This window comes from Sminthopsis crassicaudata, chromosome 2 (assembly GCF_048593235.1).
Source record: "Sminthopsis crassicaudata isolate SCR6 chromosome 2, ASM4859323v1, whole genome shotgun sequence".
In the NCBI taxonomy this organism is placed as follows: domain Eukaryota; kingdom Metazoa; phylum Chordata; class Mammalia; order Dasyuromorphia; family Dasyuridae; genus Sminthopsis; species Sminthopsis crassicaudata.
Genome location: NC_133618.1, coordinates 79641556 through 79662854, shown reverse-complemented (window position 1 = coordinate 79662854; position 21299 = coordinate 79641556). Strand labels below are relative to the sequence as shown.

Here is a 21299-nt window from a genome sequence, read left to right as displayed (position 1 = left end):
TTTGTCCATGTACTTAAACCATTTGCCATCTCTTTTGAAATATCAGACATTTTCCTGTCTCTTTTGCTCATATTGTTTTGTACATTTGAATATTATACACCTATCTCTTCAAATTGATATTCCACCTTAAGTATCTAGTTCAAATACTTTCACTTCAAGTAAATCTTTGACATCAATACCTGGAAGTTTTCTCTTTTATCTGATTGCCTCCATGTTAAATTTCTCTCTGTACATAATAATAGTAGCTGTTTATATAATATTAAAGCTATTATAAAGTGCTGACATGTTACCTGCTCAATTAACTATTGTCATCTTCCTAAGGGCTAAGATCATGATTCCAATTCATTGAGCATTTAATAATCACTTTGTCTGTGAGAGATCCAATACTAGGTATAGAGATAGAAAGATAAAAATAAAAAGCAGGATCTTTCTTTACTTTCTATGAGGCAATGTAACAAGTAAATTGATAAGTTAAATACAAAATAATGGAAAAGGTAGAGAATAGTAACAACTATTTCTATTAATGTGAGTAGTGAATATAATGAATATTATTGTCTTTACTTTTACCCTAACTTCAATACTGAGGGAGGGAGATTGGGAGAGAAGGAAGAAGGGAAGTAAGGAGAAAGAAGAGAAGGAGGGAAGAATTAACTTACTGAGTGTGAGTGAATTTTGTTCAGTAGAAAAAATGCTATTAGAAGGAGAATCCCACTTAATTTACTATGGCGGTGACCTTGTTATATCCCTTAACTTCTAGATCTGTTTCCTTATGTGTGCAACAAAGTGTGCTTTAGCTCGATGACCTCTGTAATTGCTTCTAACTCTTAGGTACATGTGATCCAGTAACCTCAGGGTTTTGTCCCTCTTTTTTTTTTTTTTTTTTTTCCATTTTCACTAATAAATCTAGTTTTTCGTTATATCTTAATCACAATCTGTTTTATTCATTACAAAACAAAATGAAACAAGTTCCACATACAAATTATTATTCTAGCTTTGAGTTCTCACCCTACTCCTAAATTTATAGATCAGACTACATTGTTCTACAAAATTTTTTCATTCCACAGACGTCATCAAAAATTTGGCATACATAGTACATAAAACCATGGGTTGCAATGAAGAATCAAGACTTCTTTTATAGCTGACGTTGCTATTAGGTGCATAATTACAGACTAAAAACAAACCTTTTAGCCCCATTTTAACCTTGACTCATTGGTATTAACTGAGAAACACAAAGATGCCCATAACAAAAGAACAGTGACTCTGGAGCAGAGGCTTTGGTTCAAATCTGCAGCTGATGCCTACTCACTGTACCTTTGTGAATAAAACTGTTCATCTCCTAGTGTATGCATCTGCAAAGTGAGAATGGTGGACTAAGTCTCTGAATTCTCTTCTAGCTCTTGATCTATGAAATTTTGATGTCTTGTTGTCTGTATATTATTGTTAACTTTTATCTGCCCTTGCTTGGTTAGGTCTATTTCTTAGACAGTAACTTAAAATTATGCCTCTTGAGCATTCTGATATTTTTCAGATTTGTAAAAGTGCCTTTTAATAGAACCCATTACTGGCATCCCCAGATACTTGATCATGAAACAGAGTTAGTTGTGTCTGGAAGACATCCTTAAAATTTCTTTTCTTCTCAGAATATTAAGGAGCTTAAAGGAAGAGAGAGAGCTCGTATTTGGCAGTTTTCAGCAATAATCAAAAATCATAACTTAACCACTATTCTCAAGAAAAGCTTAGTCCAAATAGAAAGTAGTCACTTCCTACAAAAAAAAGTTTGGATCCATAGCTCAGATTTTAAAGTTGTCTCCTTTCTGTACTATATGTATAAATGTTCAGATGTATGTTATTCTCAAATTTTGCTTTCTTAACTCCACTTTTCCTCCTGTCTTCATTCTGAGTGTTGAAGAATTATTTGAGTTAGCTTCTAATTCCATGAAGAGATGGAGAGATACAAGGATTTAAAATTACTTTAAATTACAGCCACTTGTGGCAGTAGGCAGGAGGCTTTGAGAGTAATCATACCTCTTTTCATTCAAGTGGTGCCTGGAAACCAATTGCTTAGTAAATCCACATTTAATCAGTTAGTTTTCTTTGACTAGAACAGAGGTTTTATTTTAAACAACATTTTTATTAAGCATTGGGGTTTTTTCTTCAAATAAAGGTATTTTAATAAATATTTTCCTAGTAAAATATATTATTAGTTTGTGTTTTATAATCATATTTGTATAAGTAAAATTTCCATGACTTTAAAGTTTGTTATCATGTTGACATGAAAAATTATGTCTAAGTTTACAATCACTTTATTTTAAAATACTTTTTCATGTGAAGTTTCATGTGATTTATTTTATTTTATAAGTTTGGAGTTCTTCCTTAAGAAAGTATGACTATGGGGTAGCTAGTTAGTATAGTGGATAGAGCATCAGCCCTGAAATCAGGAGGACCTAAGTTCAAATGTGACCTCAGACAAATAATACCTCCTAGCTGTGTGACCCTGGGCAAGTCACTTAACTCCAATTGCTTCAGCAAAAAAAAAGAAAAAGTAAAATGACTATTCTAGTTAGTATTTTTAAATTTTAAATATACATATACATATATAATATCTGTATTATATATGTATGTGTGTATATATATATATATATATATATATATATATATATATATATATATATATATATAAATTTAATCAGCATTATTTTCTGTTCTGTAGTTATTTTATTTTGTGTCTCCAGTGTGTACTCAGACAAATGAGAAAGTCATTCAGGACTATATGTAACTATTTAATTCCTAAGCAAATTATTCTTTTTATTTGAATGCAGTAGACACTATTGTACAAAGTCCTGGGAAAAGTGTTTCTTGTTCCTTTATAAAGCATTTGAAAGACATCTTCTATTTATTCATACACACAAATGTTTTCTAGTAGTAGTAGTAGTAGTAGTAGTAGTAGTTGAAAATAATACATTTTAGTCTTAATATGTGATGCTTCCTTATTCTGAGTTATTGAATTTTTAAATATATGTTCTGTTTTCATTACACTGGTTTAAGTTTATGCATGAGATCAAGATCTCAGCTTTAAAATTTCAGAATAACTTTGGTCAACCTTGGACAACTCATTTGACTTCCTCAGTCTCAGTCTCCTTATCTGTAAAATGAGGGGTTTGGACTAGATAACCATAGGGGATCCTCTCAATCTTCACCTAGAAGCATGATTCTAGTCTAGAAATTCCAAAGTCCTAATTAAAAAAAAAAAAAAATCTAACAGTAATGTAAAAATTCCTAGATTAAGTACCCAAAATAACAATGAAGAAAATAAGAGAAATGGGAGGAGTGTTGCTTAGGATCACTGCTTCAGTGTTCTCTTTAGCATTTTTTAAAAGGTACTTTTATGCAAAATAATTTTTGAAGTAGAAAAGAAAAAAATGTTTAGATACAATTACCGTGGCAATACAACTAAAATGTAATTTGACATGGAATTAAATTAAGAACCAACATAATGAGAAGTATTATACTTGTCAAAATGGTGTTTCAATATTTCATTATTTAAGCAATGATATCAGTTTTGAGAAAATAAAGGTTCTTTCTGAAGACTCTTCAAAATGCCTTAAATTCTTAGACTATTGATTTGTACTAAATTTAAAAATATTACCAGGTATTTTAATGACTTGACTTACTTGGAATATAGACCTAATTTTCCACTGAGTTTTTTTTTTGTTTGTTTGTTTGTTTGTTTGTTGTTTTTGCTAACATCACAGCTACTACAAAAATTTCAGGCCAGAATATCAAGCATGGGAATTTTAATGGAAAAGGTTTAAGACAGAGAACTTCAAAACTGCATTAGATCTCACAATGTATAAAGACAGATGTTTTCCCTCAAAGTAGATTTTGTCTGAGAATTTTTTTCCTCTAAAACTGTAATTGATTTTATTGGTCTGGGGAGTCTTAGGGAGGTTCCCCTTTACCAATACAGTTCAGCCCTTGCTTTCCAATTTAAAATCTTAGAAAGTTGACTCAGGAACAAAAACTCATTCCTCTTCATTCTACCTGTAAAGGTGCAGCTAGATTTTTTCCACTTTAAAGGAAAAGAAATAAATGCACTTGCTATACATATGTGTGTGTTTTTAAATATATATATATATATATATATATATATATATATATATATATATTTTTTTTTTTTTTTTTTTTTTTTTTTTTTTTTTTTTTTTACTGATGAAAGGCTTTTCCTCATTATATAATAGTTGCTTTGCAAGACCTTTGACTGCAGATGACCAATTTAAAAAAAAAACTTTGGTGTGCTGCTTTTGCTGTTTAGTAGGTAAAATGAATGAAACTCATTGCTGATATTTGAAAGCAATTAAAAAAAAAAACAAAACACTGTTACGTCTCCATAATTTTAAAGGTGGTGTGCATCAGTCGATTTTATACATAGTGTGAGAAGATTTGCAACAACTGATGCCATATTATCAAAAGTTAAAGATAGAGAAGTGTATTATAAAATATGGCTTCTCTCTCTTAAGCATAGCAGAAGTTCTGTCTATTATCTGTTTTCTTTCCCATAGCTTTTCAAGGGAAAAAAATTGAAAGCATTAAATGAAATGGCCTCTGTTTAGACCCTGGCCATAGATATAAATGTCTTACTATAGTACAACGTAATGCAAGGACTATTATAAAAAGATGAGATTCTTTCATTCCAGATTTTCCATTTATCATCCCAAGTCAACTAAACTGCAATATTGAGCAGTGGTTGATGGTTTTTCTTCTTCTTCTTCTTCTTCTTCTTTTTTTTTTGGTAGTTTCAATTTCCTTTTTCTCGTAGCTTTTTTTCATTGGTGGGTTCCTGTTCAGATTACCAGGATCCTTTCCACCTTTCAGTTTTTTAACTTGCTTTTCCATTATTCTTGCATTTTGTAGCTCTTCTTCAATGTTTGTTATGGCTGTGATGTCTACAACAGTAGGAGGGGAAACAGTGAAGGGCTGCAACTCAGACTCGTCAGGTAGGCGAGAGAGCTGCTAATATTCAGAAAATGTTTCAATAACTAAAAAGCTAGGAATAGTTGGATCCCTATGAGGAGTCCAAATTTGGAAAACTTGGGTTTGTTTTTGTGCTGTTTTATTTTTGGATTCTTTGCATTTTGTTTTTTAAAGTTTTGTTGTTTTTTTTGTTTTTGTTTTTAATTTGTAGACCTTTTATCTTTTGTCTGTTCTCAGTAATGCAACTGACTTTAAAATATTTACAAACAAACAAACAAAAAAAAGCAACTCATATTATTCTTTACTCAAAGAGGAGAGTTAAGTACTACTTATGTTTATTTACATTGTGGAGAAGCCAAAGGGTTAGAAACTTAGTTGTTGGTTTTTTGGGTTTTTTTGTTTTTTAACTTACCTTCTTATGATCTTATTATTTCTTTAATCAAAGGTGTAAATTCTGCTAATTCCTTTTGTAAAAGAAAAAATAATGAAATCCATTTTGCTATTCTACTTATATAGCCAAAAATAGTACTAAGTTTTGGTATTCAGGTCTAAATTATCTCAATGTGGGGAAGCAATGTTTGTTTATTATATATCTAAAGACTAAATTAACATTATTTCTTAGCCTTTTGCTGGTGCTATATTTGGTAACATTTGTTTAATTTAGAGTCTCTAGTGACTTTGAGAAGGATTTAAGACTTTTAAATGTCTTATTTAATAGTATTTTTAAAAAGGACTATGTAAAATATAAAACATCAATTCTGCAAAATCCAGATTACCTCTTTCCGCTTATAGGTAAATTACATTACTTGAGAAAGCATCTGTTTTTAACAGGATTTTTAGGTTTTATAAATGTCCTGATAGTCAGACTTACTAAATAATCTTTAATGTATGATTTTCTCCCTTTTAATAATTATTATGTATACAATGTATGTTTAATTATATTGCATTTATTTGACTATGCATGTAAATATTTCAATATAACACATAGAGAGAAGTTACAAAACATTTGTCCCACTACATGGCCAAATAGACAGTACAAATATCCCCACTTTACAGATGAGAAAAATGAAGATTCATAAGATAAATGACTTTCTACCTAGCTAGTAAATATTAAAGTGCTTTGAATAAATTTTTGTTAATAATATAATGTAAGATTGCTATTTAACTACAATATTCTATATATTGTCCCATAATTTAGAATTACCATTTATTGAATGACACTATATTTCCTCATAGCATTCCAAAAAGATAGGTACATGTAGGGTCTCAACCTTAAAATTTATTTGCTTACTACTTCATATAAGAAGTAGAAATTAACACACACACACACACACACACACACACACACACATATATATATATATTTTTTTTTTTTTTAATTTCATTTTGTAATTAATGTATTGCTATGGTCTAGTAAAAAATTTTGCCAGTAATTTTTTTCATGTTTATTGCATGAAGTTAGAAATATTTTTACACATCACTACACAAAGTAAATAAAATTTTCTCTTCTGAGATTTTTTTTTTAACAAAGTATATGTGTTTTCACTTTTGGAACCAATTTAGATGTAATCCAAGAATTGTGTTCCCCCTTCCCCAACCACACATCATTTTCCTTTCCATTGTAAATCTCTTTTTTTGTGTGTATGCCTCTGATAAGTAGGATAATTTCCCCCATTCTTCCTTTCCTTTCTCCTTTCTCACCTATCCACTTTTTTTTTTTAATATCATCTAAGCATAATCAATTCACTCCCACCCCCTCCTAGTGTGTAGGATCCTTCTAATTGCCCCTATGCTGATAAAGATCTTAGAAGTTACATGTATTATCTTCTCATAGATAAAGAAAAACAATTTAACCTTGTGTCCCTTATGATCTCTCTTTCACATTTACTGATGTTTCTCTTCAGTTTTACAATTGAAGGCAGCTTTTCTATTCAGTTCTAGTTTTTCATCAGGAATGCTTGAAAGTCCTCTATTTTATTAAATGTCTATTTTTTCCCTTGAAAGATTTATACTCAGTTTTGCTAAGGAACTCATTCTTTGTCTTCCATATCCCAAACCCTTCACTCCTTTAATATGGTAGCTACTAAATTGTGTGTTATACTAACTATGCTTTTATAGTATTTGAATGGTTTCTCTAGTTGCTTGAAGTATTTTCTCTTTGACTTGGAATTACTAGAATTCTGAGGCTTCTGTTAGACTTCTGAGAGTCTTCCTTTGAGTAGTGATTGGTACATTCTTTCTATTTTTATTTTACCCTCGGGTTCTAGGATATTGAGACAGTTTTGATGATTTCTTGAAATACAATTTCTAGGCTCTTTCTTTGATTATAGCTCTCTACATGTCAGTACATATTATTCTTTAATTATTTTGCCTCTAGCTGTTTTCCAAGATAGCTTTTTTTCTGATGAGATATTTCATATTTTCTTCATTGTTTTAATTCTTTAACAATGTTTTCCCTCGTGGACTCATTAGCTTGCACTTACCTAATTATAATTTTTAAGGAATTATATTCTTCAATGAGCTTTGTTAGCTCTTTATCCATATGACCAATTCTGAATTCTGTTTTAAAGTGTTATTTTCTTCATTATTTTTGTGCCTCTTTTTAATGAAGTATTGTCTTTTTTGTAATTTTTTTCCTTCTCATTTTTTAACCTATTTTTTTCCCTGTACTTCTCTTATTTGATTTTGAAAATCATTTTGTACTTCTTTCAGGAATTCTTACTGTGCATATATCCAGTTCACTTTTTTTTTCCTTTGAGGGTTTGTTTGTAGCTATTTTGACTTCATTGTCTTCTTCTGAAGTTGTGCCTTGATCTTCTCTGTCACCTTAGAAACTTTTTATAGTCATGTTCTTTTTTTGTTTGTTCATTTTCTCATGATATGTCTTAATTTGAACTTTATTGTTAAAATTTGGCTCTGTCTCAAGCTTCAGGCTTTTTCTGCACTGTTCTTTTTAGAACTGGGAGTGTGGAATTTTTCAATGCTTCCAAGAGGGGTGATTTTGGGAGAGGTAGTCACTGCTCTCCTGTTCTATATTTAGGTCTGATCCCTTGGGACCAGAAATGATATTGGTCCTCAGAGCCCCTATTCCCTTGGAACTCAAAGTAATGTCCCTCAAGGTCCCTGATCTCTTGGCCAGAAGTGACACATAGGGGCCTTGATCTCTTGCGACAGTAATGCTGCTCTTCAGGTCTTCTTGACCAAGTGCCTTTGAACTATGACCCAGAAATGGTTATAGACAATGCAATTGCCAAACTGTGTCTGGAGTCCCCTGTAATTTTTTTCTGATAGTTTGCCAGATCTCCTTACCATCTCTAGCTTGAGAGCTCCCACTACTTCTGTCACTACCACTTGGTACCACTACTGGTGTTTTTCATCCATATGAGCTTCAGGTCAGCCTCTGCTTCCATGTCATAGATCTCTCTTTCTAACCTAAATTGTTTTGAGCTGGATAAAATGTTTCATTCTGGCATTTTGTTAGCTTTGTTATTATTCCAGAATTCAATATGAGGCAATATTTTAAATTTGGTTTGGAGGAGAATATTGGGAGAGCTCAAGCTGATTGCTTTCTCTACTCTCCCATCTTGACTCCTGATCTTATGTTTTTTACAATTTCAAAATGATCAATGATAGATATATAGATGACTCAGATAAACATTTCCCACTTGATATGGTAGAGCAGATCCATAGGTTAATAGTTGATATTTTCTTAGTTGCTTAGGGTAGTTGGATAGATCTTTTAAGAAGCTTTGATATTTCCCCCTTACATCTTTGGTATTTTCCCCTCTTTCTGATATTCTTGCATATCAATCCCTCAATTCTCTAAGAAATGTTTTTTGTTTTTTGTTTTTTTTTTCCTCCAATATGTGTCTCTTCTATATATACTTGTTCTAGTCATTTGCTCTTTCTGGCTTTGATCTCCTTAGCACCATTTCTACCTGTCCTGTAAGAATGTTGGGGACTATGATATTAGGATCCCCATGTGGTGGTTGAGCTGCCCTTTATTATAAAAACAGGGTTCTGTAAAACCTTTTGTTGCAAATCTTGTGATTTTTTTTCTTTCTATTTGTTGTCCTTCCAATATTGTCCATGGAATTGCATATTAGTTCATCACTTCTGTCAGGAGATGAATAGCATTCTTCATCACCAGTCCTCCAGATCATGATTAATTATTATATTAATGATAGTTTTTAAGCCTTTCATAATTGTTTATATAATGCTGATTTTCTAATATGAGTTGTTCTAGTTCTGCTCACTTTACTCTGCATTGAGCCATACAAATCTTCCTAGGTTTTAAAAAAATTATCTCTTAATTTCTTACAGTATAGTTATGTTCCATTAAATTAATTTACATATTTTGAGCAACCATTCCTCAGTTGAAGAAGACACCCAGAGTTTCTACTTCTTTACCACTAAAAAAAGAATACTGTAAATATGTCTGTATATATAGGTCCTATTCTACTTTCTTTAATCTCTTCAAAATATAAGGCTAATAGTTGTATCACTGGATCAGAGTATGCACAGTTTAGTAACTTTGGGGGCATAGTGCCAAATTGCCTTCCAGAATAACTGGACCCAATTCAAATTCTGCTAACAATTGATCAAAGTCTGGTGTTCCCATAACCTCTCCAACATGTTATTTATTTTTGTCAGTTTGCCAATCTGATTAATGAGAGATATATTTCTTTAAATATTAGTGATTTGAAGCTTTTAAAATATGACTATAGACCCTTTAGATTTTTTTTTCATTAAGAATTAATTGTTATATCCTTTGAACTTTTATCAATTGGGTGGCAATATCTCTTACTTTTACAAATTTGAATCCATTCCCTATTTGCTTTGGAAATGTTACTTTTGTCAGAGAAAATTGCTGCAAAGATTTTTTTCCCCAATTAACTATTTCCTTTTTATTCTTAGCTTCATTGGATTTATCTATGCAAAAACTTGTAAAATTTTTTTTATCTTTAAGATCTTCTATATATCTTGCCAAGCTCATGAACTGTTCTTCTACTGATATGCCTGAAAAATAATTCCATCCTTGATCCTCTAATTTGCATTGAATTAGATATGATCTTTTATGTCCACCTCATGTATCCATTTGGAGTTTATGTTGATAAGTGGTATGAAGCATTGGTCTGAAAATAATTTTTGCCAGTCAGTTGTCCAGTTTTCTCAGCAGTTTTGGTCAAGTAATGAATTCTTAGTAGAGGGTCTTTGGGTTTCTAGATTTGTTTGCTTCTTATATTCTGTTCTGCTGATTGATCTCTCTCTTTTAAAAAAAAAAATCTATTCCATGTCATTTTGAAGATTAGATCTGCAAAGCTTTTGTCCATTCTACTTTTTTTTTTCTTTATTTTGTACCTTTTAGTACTTCAGATGAATTTCATTATTATTTTTCTAGTAATGTTAAGTAATCCATATATAGTTTGATTGGCATGGCACTAATAAATTATTTAATTTAAATAGTATCACCATTTTTATTATATTGGTTTGGCCTACTTATGAACAATATGCCAATATATGTAGGTATGGCTGCATGCACATAATTATTGTTGTTGCTGTTATTACATATATCTTTGTATTTCTATAAGCAGTGTTTTATATTAGTATTCAGAAAGTTTCTATATGTATCTTGGTAGATAGACTCCCTGGTATTTTACATATTCTGAAGTTATTGCTATGTTTGGTTGGTATTATGCAGAAATATTGGTGATTTGCATACATTTATTTTAGTCTGTTATTATGTATTCCATTAATTTTGACTCTAGAGTTTTAAAATTTTACCACCATTTCATCTGCAAAAAGTGGATTTTCTTTATTTTATTCCTTCAATTTCTTTGTTTTAGTAATATAACAGCATTTCTAGCACTAGTATAAGAGTTGATATTATTAGCAAAACCTGTGATTAAGAAACAGTATTACTGACATTAGACATCCTTGTTTTACTCCCGTATTGGACTCTAGTTTATCCTTGTTACATATAATGCTAGCTCTTACTCCATTCATTCTTATTTTCAAGAGTTAGGGGCACAAATTGATATTGTATTTTGTGTTTTTAATCTACTTTTTTTTGTTTATTTGTTCTTTCCTCTCTTTTTTTGATGAAAGTGTCTAAAGTGAGATAAATTTTCCTTTAAGAACTGCTTTGGATAAATAGAAATGTTTTGGTATGTTGTTTTTATCTTTTATTAAATTACTTCTCGTTCTTCTCATTTGTTATTATATAGTCTATTTTTAGAATTGTAATTAATGGGTCTTTATTGAATATAATTTTTTTATTATTTTGTAATGGTCAGGAAAGGATGAATTTTTTACATTGTCCATGGCCTAACTTGTTTTCTGTTTTTTGTGGGGGGTTTTTTTGGGGGGGTTGCTATTATAGTTTTACACTATTTCTCCCTTTAATTCATTATCTCATCTTTTAAGTATTTAAATGTTCTCCAGTTTGTGGATTATGATATCAAGATTAATCCATTGCCTATGGTGCCTTTTATCTAAATTTGATTTTTCTGTTTATCTACTTTTAAAACAAATCAATATTGCTTTTGCCTTATTTGAGATCATGATGGCTACCCCTGATTATGATGATGGCTAATAGATTATTCTCCAGTTTTTACTTTTAACTCTTATGAATCTTCATTTCAGGTTTGTTTCTTATAAACAATATATTGTTGGATTCTTCTTTTTGGTCCATTCTACTCTCTTCTCCCCCTTTTTGGGTAAATTCATACCGTTCATAACTGTTAACATGTATATTTATTTCCCCTTATCCTATTGTCTTATACTTTTTTCCTTTCTTTGCTTCTAGCCCCCTTTTTATAAAAGAGAGTCTCAACACCAATACTTCTATGCTTGATATTAACAGCTTCTGATCACTTCTTTTTCTTTCTCTCATAAAAATCTCATTCACAGCTTGTTTCTTTCCTTTTAAACTCTTCTTTATTATTTCTCCTCTGAATTTACAGTTTATTTTGCTTATGACTAATTCTGCTCTATATTTACTCTCTTTGTTATTTTCCCCCTCCCTTGTCACTATTCCTGTTTTCCAGTTGAATTGATTATATTCTCTATGCAAGCATGCATGTATACATGTGTATGTGTGTATGTAGTCTGTTTTTCTTTAGCAAAATCAGATATAAATGAAGTTCAAGTAATGTCTGTTATCCTCATATCTTTTCTTTTGTCATGACTTCTACTTGCACTCCCCAGTTCTGTCAAATAGTGTGAGTTTCCTCTCACACTATTTCTCCACTTTTATTCCTATATTCCTCTCCCCCCCCGCTACTCCATATACACACTTTATTTTTTTCTTTGAATTTCATTAAAACATAACAAAAATCACTTTCTGCCCTTCTGTCACTATGATCCCTGATGATATGGTTCTTAGGGAATGCTTACATCATATTTCCCCATCCTTCCATTAGAATATAAATACATCATCCTTAGGAGATATTTTTTGTTAACTTGTATAAGCTTCTTATTGGTTTTTTTTTTTTTTTAACTCCTATGTATTTCAGAGTTTTCTCCCAGTTATAAGTCTTTTTATTAAAAGTTCTCTATTTCATTAAGGGTCCATTTTTTCCCACATAGGATTATACTTAATTTGGGGAAGTAAGTTATTCTTGCTCCTAAACCTTTGTATTTCATCTTCTGGGATATCATATTCTGCTTTTTTAAAGCAGTAATTGCTATAACTTGCATGAACCCAAAACTTGAGCTCTTTTTTATCTAAATGCTTATAGTATTTTTTTCTTTGACCTTGAAACTCTGGATTTTGATTATCCTTTTTCTGAGGGTTTTCATTTGAGGGACTTTGTTTCAGGAAGAGATTTTTGCCCTTTTGTTCTAATATGTCCCCCAATGACATGATTCTTTTATTATTTTGTGGAAAGTTATATTATTTTCTTGTATAATGTGTTGAAATATGCTATCCATTTTCTGATCATGGTTTTCAAGTTTGTTCAATGATTTATCAATTAACTTTCTTTTATTTTCTAGGTCAGTTAGGTTCGATTGTCTTTTGGGGGGGATGGATATCTTATATTGTGTTTTAATATTTCTTCTCATATCATGGAATATTTAACTTTTGTTCTGTTCAAATTTTTAGGGAGTCTGTTACTTGCATAGAGCTTTGTATCTACTTTGCTAAGTTCTGTCAATACTTTTTTTTCTTTTATATATAGCTAAATAAAATTCCATTCTAATTCATAGTTTGTTCAGTCAGTACACTACAGATGGAAACCCAATTAGTTGTTTTATTTAATTTAGTGTTTATATAGTTTATGTCAAATATTGTTTCCTTGTCACTCCTTCATACATTTATTTATAATGACATTATTAGTGGGTATGAATAATTCAGCAACTCTTCTCAAATAATTCCAAGTATTCTTTTCTTTATTTTTTTTCTAAAGAACTATTTAAATATGGTCTCAGTGACCATTTCTCATTACTTACTTTTATCAAACAGAGCACCATTTCTTTACATATTTTTACTACTTTTTGGTGGCCAAGGTGGGTTAAAAGTGGCTTCCTTAATTGTTGAAAAATGTTTATCTCCATAAAGCACTTGGAGATAAACATTTTTCAACAATTAAGGAAGCCACTTGGATTTCCATTGACTTTTGGAATTCCATTGGCAGTTTCCATCTAATATCTCATATAGAAAAACCAAGCTGCTTAAACAGTACTTAATGAAAATAGGGTGCTAAATATCACTGTGGTAACAAGAAGATGCATACTCGTTAAGGTCTCATTTATATATTAGCTGTCATGGGTTGTTTCGTTAGCAAAAACTACTACCTTTTGGTGATTGTTATTCTGAATCATTAACCTGCTCCCATACCTAGGTTAGGCCATCTATGCTATGTAAAAGAAGGAAAAGAAAAAAGTGATTTTCAGAAACACCTTATTGTTACTAGAAGTGATTGCTTGTTATTTTGAAATTGATTTTTAGATACTTGCCTAATGCTATGAAGGTAAAAATGACATTTTTTTTATATAATTGTCATTTTTTTGGATTTTTATTGAATTCTTATATTAATGAGTTTTTAAAAAGATTGTAACATTTTAAGAAATGTTTATTGCTTTACATAATTTAATGAATTATATATGTGAAAAGCTACCTATGTTTTTCAAATATTTTGAGTTCTTTTTTTTTAAAGACTAGTTGATGGAATTGTTTGAATGTTCCTGATTGTCCTCTTTTTTTATTGTGATAGGATATTATGATTTTGATTATTTTTCTATGAATCTTACAATATTTAACAGTTTTATTATTTTTTTTAATGAGTAGAATTAAAAACAAAGAATGCAATATTTTCTCATTTTGTTCTTCATTGTCATTCTCATTTTGAAATTGAATACCTTTTCAATTTCTTGTGCTTTGGCTATTGTTCAACTTTATTTCTGAACAATTAAATGTTGGAATGATTAGTTTTTCTCCATTGATGAATTGTAACATTCAGAACTTTGCTTTTTGTCTTATATTTATTTCATTGTTGGTTTTTATGTTGCCTTTGAAAATCTGATGAGATTATAAAATAAAGCTTTTTTCATCTTCCAAAATTATTAATATCCCATCATTAAAGGGAATAAGACTACAAATTGATAGGATTAGAAAGAAATGAGTCTATTTTAAATGCCATCTCTTCAATTAGTCCTCCTAAAATGTTGATAAAATCAAGAGACATCTTGAATATCCTTTGATATCAGGATTTCCTTAACTTTCAGGAGCAGCAGCAAAAAACATTTATCAGTAAAAAATTATTTAATTGACTTTTCCATAATGCATGTATTATGATTTTTCTTCTTCAATTTTTTTGGGGGGGCAGAAATAGTTGGCCTATATGCTGACAGCGTCATGATAGGGTATCCCCCATGAATACTAGGTAAATACATGAAAATAATTTCTATCTTATCAAAGCAATCAATCTGTTGAAATCATGCAGGTTAGATCAGACATCGCAGGGCTTGGAAATATATAGTCTTATTTGGAGAATGCTGATTTTGTCAGTGAACATAGAAAATATATGCATACACACTCATTTACGTTAGTTACATTATGTTAGACTATTGAAGTAATAAATAAATAAATTGAAGTAATGAAATAAAAAAAAATAAAGCAAACTAACTATTAATTGTAATTAATAGTTAGTTTGCTTTATTTTTTTTTATTTGGCCATTAATTTTATAGATACTATGTGGGGAGTTTCAATGTTTTATATAGTCTAGTAAGTAAGAAAGAATTTTGCCTTTGCAGATAATTGTGATGAATTGTCAGCTAATATTTATGAAATGCCATTGTGTTAGATATTATGCTAAACCCTGAAGACACAAAAAAAGGCAAAAAGTAATACCTTCTGTGAAGAAGCTCACAGTCTAATAAAGGAATAAATCATGCAAATGAATATATACAAGCAAAATGACATATTAATTGCATAAAATAAAGGTGGTCTCAGAAGGAAGACTTCTTGCAGAAGACTTTGAGACTTGAAAGAAACTGGGAAGCAGAGAAAAGTAGGGAAAGCATCCCAGGAACAGGGAACAGCCAGGGAGTCATGTGAGAGGGGTAGCCAAAAGGCTGGTATCATTGGATCATAGAGTGGATTATAGAAAAGGAATACGGTATGAGAAGAATGAAAAGGTAGGAGAACAATTGTGGAATCATTTTTTAAAAGTTGTTTCACTCCTTCTCACCCTCTTTATCCAGTCAGTTGCCGAGTTCTGTCATTTCCATGTCTATAAAATCTCTCATCTACTTCTCCTTCTTTTTTCTGACAAAAATGATTCATCTTTAGCTCACATGGTTAAATTTTTTTTTTTAACTTTTTGGTATTTCTTATGGGGAAAAAGAAAATGCATGTCATCTTCATCCTTGAAAATAAAAAATTATTGTTTTGTCTACAATTGTTCTCGAGGCTTAGATTTGTGTTTTTGTTTTTGTTTTTTTTAACTTTGCAGCAGTTAGAAGAAAAGAGTGAAGACCAAGAAGACAAAGAATGTTTGAAACAAGCAATAACGGCTTTGCTTAACCTTCAGAGCAGTATGGAAAGAATATGTTCCAAGAGTCTTGCAAAACGGAGATTGAGGTAAGCGTTTCCATTTTTTCCTGCTTTCCACTCTGAATGTTGTGCTATAAATTCAGGGTTCCAAGTTTCCTCCTCAAGTAAACAATGAGGAAAATAGTTTTAGTGACAAGCTTGGTCTTTGAAAGGAAGTGACATCAAAGCCAAGAGAATATGTTATTGTTTGAAAAAAGCTTTCATATTTGTGTGTTTTCCCTGTGTACTCCCAGTCAGGATTCCTGAGAGCTAACTGGTGAGCACAGGGACAGGCAGAGCTCTCCTTATAGGTAGAGTTTCTTCAATCCTTCGTTGTTTAATCAAAATAACACTCATAGCATCTTTTTAAAAATAAATTTTAGCACTCAAAATCCAGAATCAATTTACTATTTTTCCCATTTCTTAAAGATATATTTCAGCAAAAACTTGTATTTTGTGTGTTGTCAGATACTAATTAAAGAATTATTACAATTACTTATTTAGCAGCTAAGATTGAAATAATTGCTCTGAAATAGATCACTGTATTGAAAGAAATTAGTAATTTTCTTTGTTGTGCTATCAATTATAAACTAATAATTCTATAATGCTAGCCTACTTGAGAATAGATAAATATCTGTAAGCTTAATTCATGGGGATGTAGCATTTTAAAGTATATTTTAAGATTCACTTACTGGACCCCCTTTTTTTGTATGTGTACTATGGATTATGTTTCTATGTATACTAATGATGCTTTCCTTTTTCCCAGCGAATCTGCATGTCGATTTTATAGCCAACAGATGAAGGGAAAACAACTAGCAATAAAGAAAATGAATGAGATTCAGAAGAACATTGATGGGTGGGAGGGAAAAGACATTGGACAGTGTTGCAATGAGTTTATCATGGAAGGAACCCTCACACGTGTAGGTGCCAAACATGAGAGACACATATTTCTCTTTGATGGCCTGATGATTTGCTGTAAATCAAATCATGGTCAGCCAAGACTTCCTGGTGCTAGCAATGCTGAGTATCGTCTCAAAGAGAAGTTTTTTATGCGCAAGGTACAAATCAATGATAAGGATGACACTAATGAATACAAACATGCCTTTGAAATAATCTTAAAAGATGAAAATAGTGTTATATTTTCTGCCAAATCAGCTGAGGAGAAAAACAACTGGATGGCAGCCCTGATATCATTACAATACCGTAGTACTCTGGAAAGAATGCTGGATGTAACAATGTTACAAGAGGAGAAGGAAGAACAGATGAGGCTTCCAAGTTCTGATCTTTATAGATTTGCAGAACCAGACTCTGAAGAAAACATAGTATTTGAAGAAAACATGCAACCCAAATCTGGAATTCCAATCATTAAAGCAGGAACCGTTATCAAACTTATAGAGCGACTTACCTACCATATGTATGCTGGTAAGTAATGCAGAGTGTCTAATTGTCTTGATCTTCCTCTTCAGGAACACCATCCCTAAAATTAGAAAATGCATGACTTCATGTTTTTAGAAATTTTTGTTGTTCCAATTTATCTATGATTATCCTTCTATAACACCAATACTTTGTTTAATAACAGTCCTTTTCAGAAGGGTCATGTTTCACAATTCTCAGAATGTTTTTATGTTTCATTCAATCTTCATAATAACCTGTTAGGTAGAAAATATCCATATATTAAAGATTAGGAAGCTAAGATAGGAAGTTTCCCCCCCACCCCTTTCCCCTTTTGGCATAACCAGTAAGTGACAAAGCTTAGACTGTATGCTGTAATTTGGTCCGTTTTTTATCAAATATATGTTCTATTTTTTCTTTTTCTTTCTCCCTTCTTTTAATCTTATAAAAAATAAAGATGTTTTAATATATTTTGACATGAATTAATGTATACAGCATTTTCATTATGGAAATTGTAGTAATAGAACATGTGTGTTTGAGGGAAAGTTGTTTCTTAATTTTTGTTCTTTAAATCTAGAAATTCTGAAATATTACTGTTTTCTGTGCATTAAATTGAAGTCTTTAGCTTTCTGAACACTTCAATATGAAGTCTGATATTTTACAGATACAACAAAAAATATTATGCTTAATAGTGTTTTTTATAATTATTGCTAACCCAAATTAAAATAATTGATAATTCAGTAGAGAAACTGAAAATTTATTAAATTTAAAGTGTTTAAAATCTCAGCTAAATTAAATGGGAGAGAAGCTTTAAGGAACTATTATTTAAACATGTTACTTTTTCCTTAATGCGAAAGATCCCTAAATACTTATATAAAGATTTTGAGGGTATTTCCTATATCCCTCTCCACAATTGCTGTCACTTCTTGAAAATAGGTTTGTTTCTTAGGTTGATATAGGTATATAGTGTGTCTTTAAACAAAATTTCCCCAAGATTTAAGTTTTTAGGCTTTCTCTGTTTCCTCAACAAAATTTCATTTAAATAAACATTGTAAAAAGATCCATTATTCATTTTTCATTAGTAAAATTGGATCTTTATTTCTATTTCATATATTTGCATTTTTAAATTAATTTTTTAAAACAGACCATCTATATATAAATACTCTCTGAAAGTATATAAATAGGTTAAAACAATGGAATCTGGATTTTAGAACTGGAAAGAGACCTTTGAGGTCATATCTTTTCATGATTACCAAGGACCATAAAGTACTTTTTTACCTAATTAAACAATTTGATGTGTATCTAAGATGAATAATAAAGCAATGACCTAAGTAATTTAAAAAGTGAGTAATTTTTAAATATAGTTTTAAATTGGCTTTTGAATATATTGTCTCAAGTTGTTTTCCCCTCAGATTTGTTGTACTAATTATGCTCCATGTAAACTAACAATTTTAAGATCAATTTGACTTCCCAAGTGTTGTATCTGGAGTCAGATACTGTTTTTTCTAATTACTGGTTTTTTGACTTTGGATAAATTACTTCCTCTCTCTGGAATTGAGTTTCTTCATTTGTCTAATATGAGATGGTTGGACTAACAAATTTCTTTATTTCTGCTGTCACTTCTAACTCAATCTATAATTCTATATTTAAAGATGTCAAAAGTATGTTTAATAGGGAATTCACTAGTGTGCAGATTTTGCTACAGACTATACATAATGTGCCTAACCAAAGTGATTTTCATTATTTATATATTACAAACCATACATAAATAATTTACTAATAATTTAACTAGCTTAATTATTAATGTGTAAACAAATCTCTTTCTTGTCTTTTGAGGAATATTTCTTATTTCAAGCAAGCAGTCAACAAATAATTTTATGCCATGTACTAAAATAAGAAAGTCTGTACCTTCAGTGAGTTTACTACATTCTGCTACATTTTCATTGATAAGTAAATGTACAATATATAGAAAAATAAATACACAGTATTTTGAGAGAATTGGGGGAAGGGAGGTAGCACCTGAACTAAATAGAGTATTGATGTCTTCAAAGGAGAGGGAAAGACAGAGACAGACACACAGAGAGACACAGAGATAAAGAGAGTATGCATTTCAAGTAAGAACAAAATTAACTTACTTTTATTTTGTATGTATTTAAAAATATATAGTCTTTTCTTTGAAATATGAGCCCCTTGAGCACAGGGACTGTTTCATTGTATCTTTGTATCTATAGCATCTAGCACCAGCATGTGATCAGTCTGTTTTAAAATAGGAATAAAGTAGGATGGGATAAATAAAAAAATAAAGATAGGAGATAGAAACCCCTCACCCAAGAAGCAGCAAATAGTTCCATTTGTTGTATGAAGTCAAGTAAGGCATAATTAGCTAGGAAAGAGGCTAAAGCCAAATTATAACTTTATGAAAGCCAGACATTTGTTAGCATTTTTTCCTAGAGGCAATAGGAAACCATTGAAAAAGCTTGTCTTAAGATTTCACCAATATTTAAAAATAAAATACGATACTATTACTTTTATTTATGTTGCTTCTTAGTATTTTTAAAGTATTTTTCTGACAACTTGATGCACTAGGTATTATAACTGTTAATGATTCCACTTTACAGATGAGAGATTTGAGGTCCTGGTAGTGAAGCTTTTTGCCCAGAGTTTCAGGGTCAGATTCCAAGTCTGACACTCTTCTCACTCTATAGGGCTGATTCTCACACTCAAAAAGAATATCCCAGATGCTTAAAGAGAACAGAGGTCACCTTTAGCTGGAGGAATCAGCTTTAGTTTCCTAGAGGAGGTAACAACTTTCTAGGAGAAGGATTTCAATAGCCAGAGATAAAAGGGTGTGGGCAGAGAGGCAGAAGGAGGAGCAAAAAGTAGGCCAGTTCAATTGTTACATAGTATATAAAGGGTTGTGTTATCAAGTAAAATTGGAAAGGTAGGAAGCCACCAGGCTGTAGAGTACCTTGAATGTTATATATTCAGGTAGACAGTGAGGAACTTAGCTATTGTATTCTAAATGTAAGATCTTGTCCAATTCATGGACAAACTGCTAGAAGAACTGAATTGTGTCAATCTTGACATTCTTACCGTATACAAAATTAGAAGACCAAAAGGAAGTTATAGTAAAAAAGAAGGATGTCTCAGAGGTTGGTGAAATTTGTTTTATCATATGTCCCAAGACAACAAGAATCGCCATATCATAGGACAGTTGATCATTTTATATTTCAATGTAGTGATAAGTATTTACCAAAAAAAATCATGAAATGTTTGCAATTTATATAGTAGTAGCATGTTATAAAAGTTGAAGAATTAAAAACATTATATATAGACCTCAGAAAGATCCTCCAAATTAAATATATATATTTTATCCTTAGTAACTTTACTTTAAAAGTGGAACTGGGGCAAAGATTATGAAAATTATATAAGAAAATATGATTCAGGATTAAGGAAAGGAAGGTCAGAAAAACCCTATTAATAAATAGTGAAAAATAAATGCATTCATATGATGCTATGCCTGATTTTTTCATCTATTTTTGGCAAAAGGTGATGACCTTGAGGTAAGGGTAATAACACAGAACTGTTATATCGAAAATAAAAAATTTTAAGCTGAAGTAGGAAAAAAGGTGTTTCCTGTGCATAGGAAACATTTTTTTTTCTCCTTGATCAAGAATAGAAGTAGTAGTATAGGAGAATCTAGGGGAATTTAAAAGACAGCATTTTTATATAAAATATTTTTTAGTCCTACATATCCACACACAGTAAAACAACTTGGACTTTTATGTGTTGCAAATGAGTGACTAAAGTGTCTTAATTTTTAATCTTTGGGTAATTTTTGATCTATAAGGCAGTTCTATTTTTAAAACTCTCTGATATGTTAAAAAGTGTTTGTGC

At 30.8% G+C, this 21299-nt stretch overlaps 1 protein-coding gene across 2 annotated transcripts in view; it reads left to right on the top strand.

Annotated features, from left to right (window-relative positions):
• Positions 1 to 21299, top strand: part of SOS1 (SOS Ras/Rac guanine nucleotide exchange factor 1) — a 174137-nt gene that overhangs the window by 109160 nt on the left and 43678 nt on the right. For both annotated transcript variants that reach the window (XM_074286643.1, XM_074286644.1), the window contains exons 9-10: positions 15931 to 16058; positions 16777 to 17432. In XM_074286643.1, the coding sequence (XP_074142744.1) occupies positions 15931 to 16058; positions 16777 to 17432 (784 nt within the window). The remainder of the gene's footprint in view (positions 1 to 15930; positions 16059 to 16776; positions 17433 to 21299) is intronic.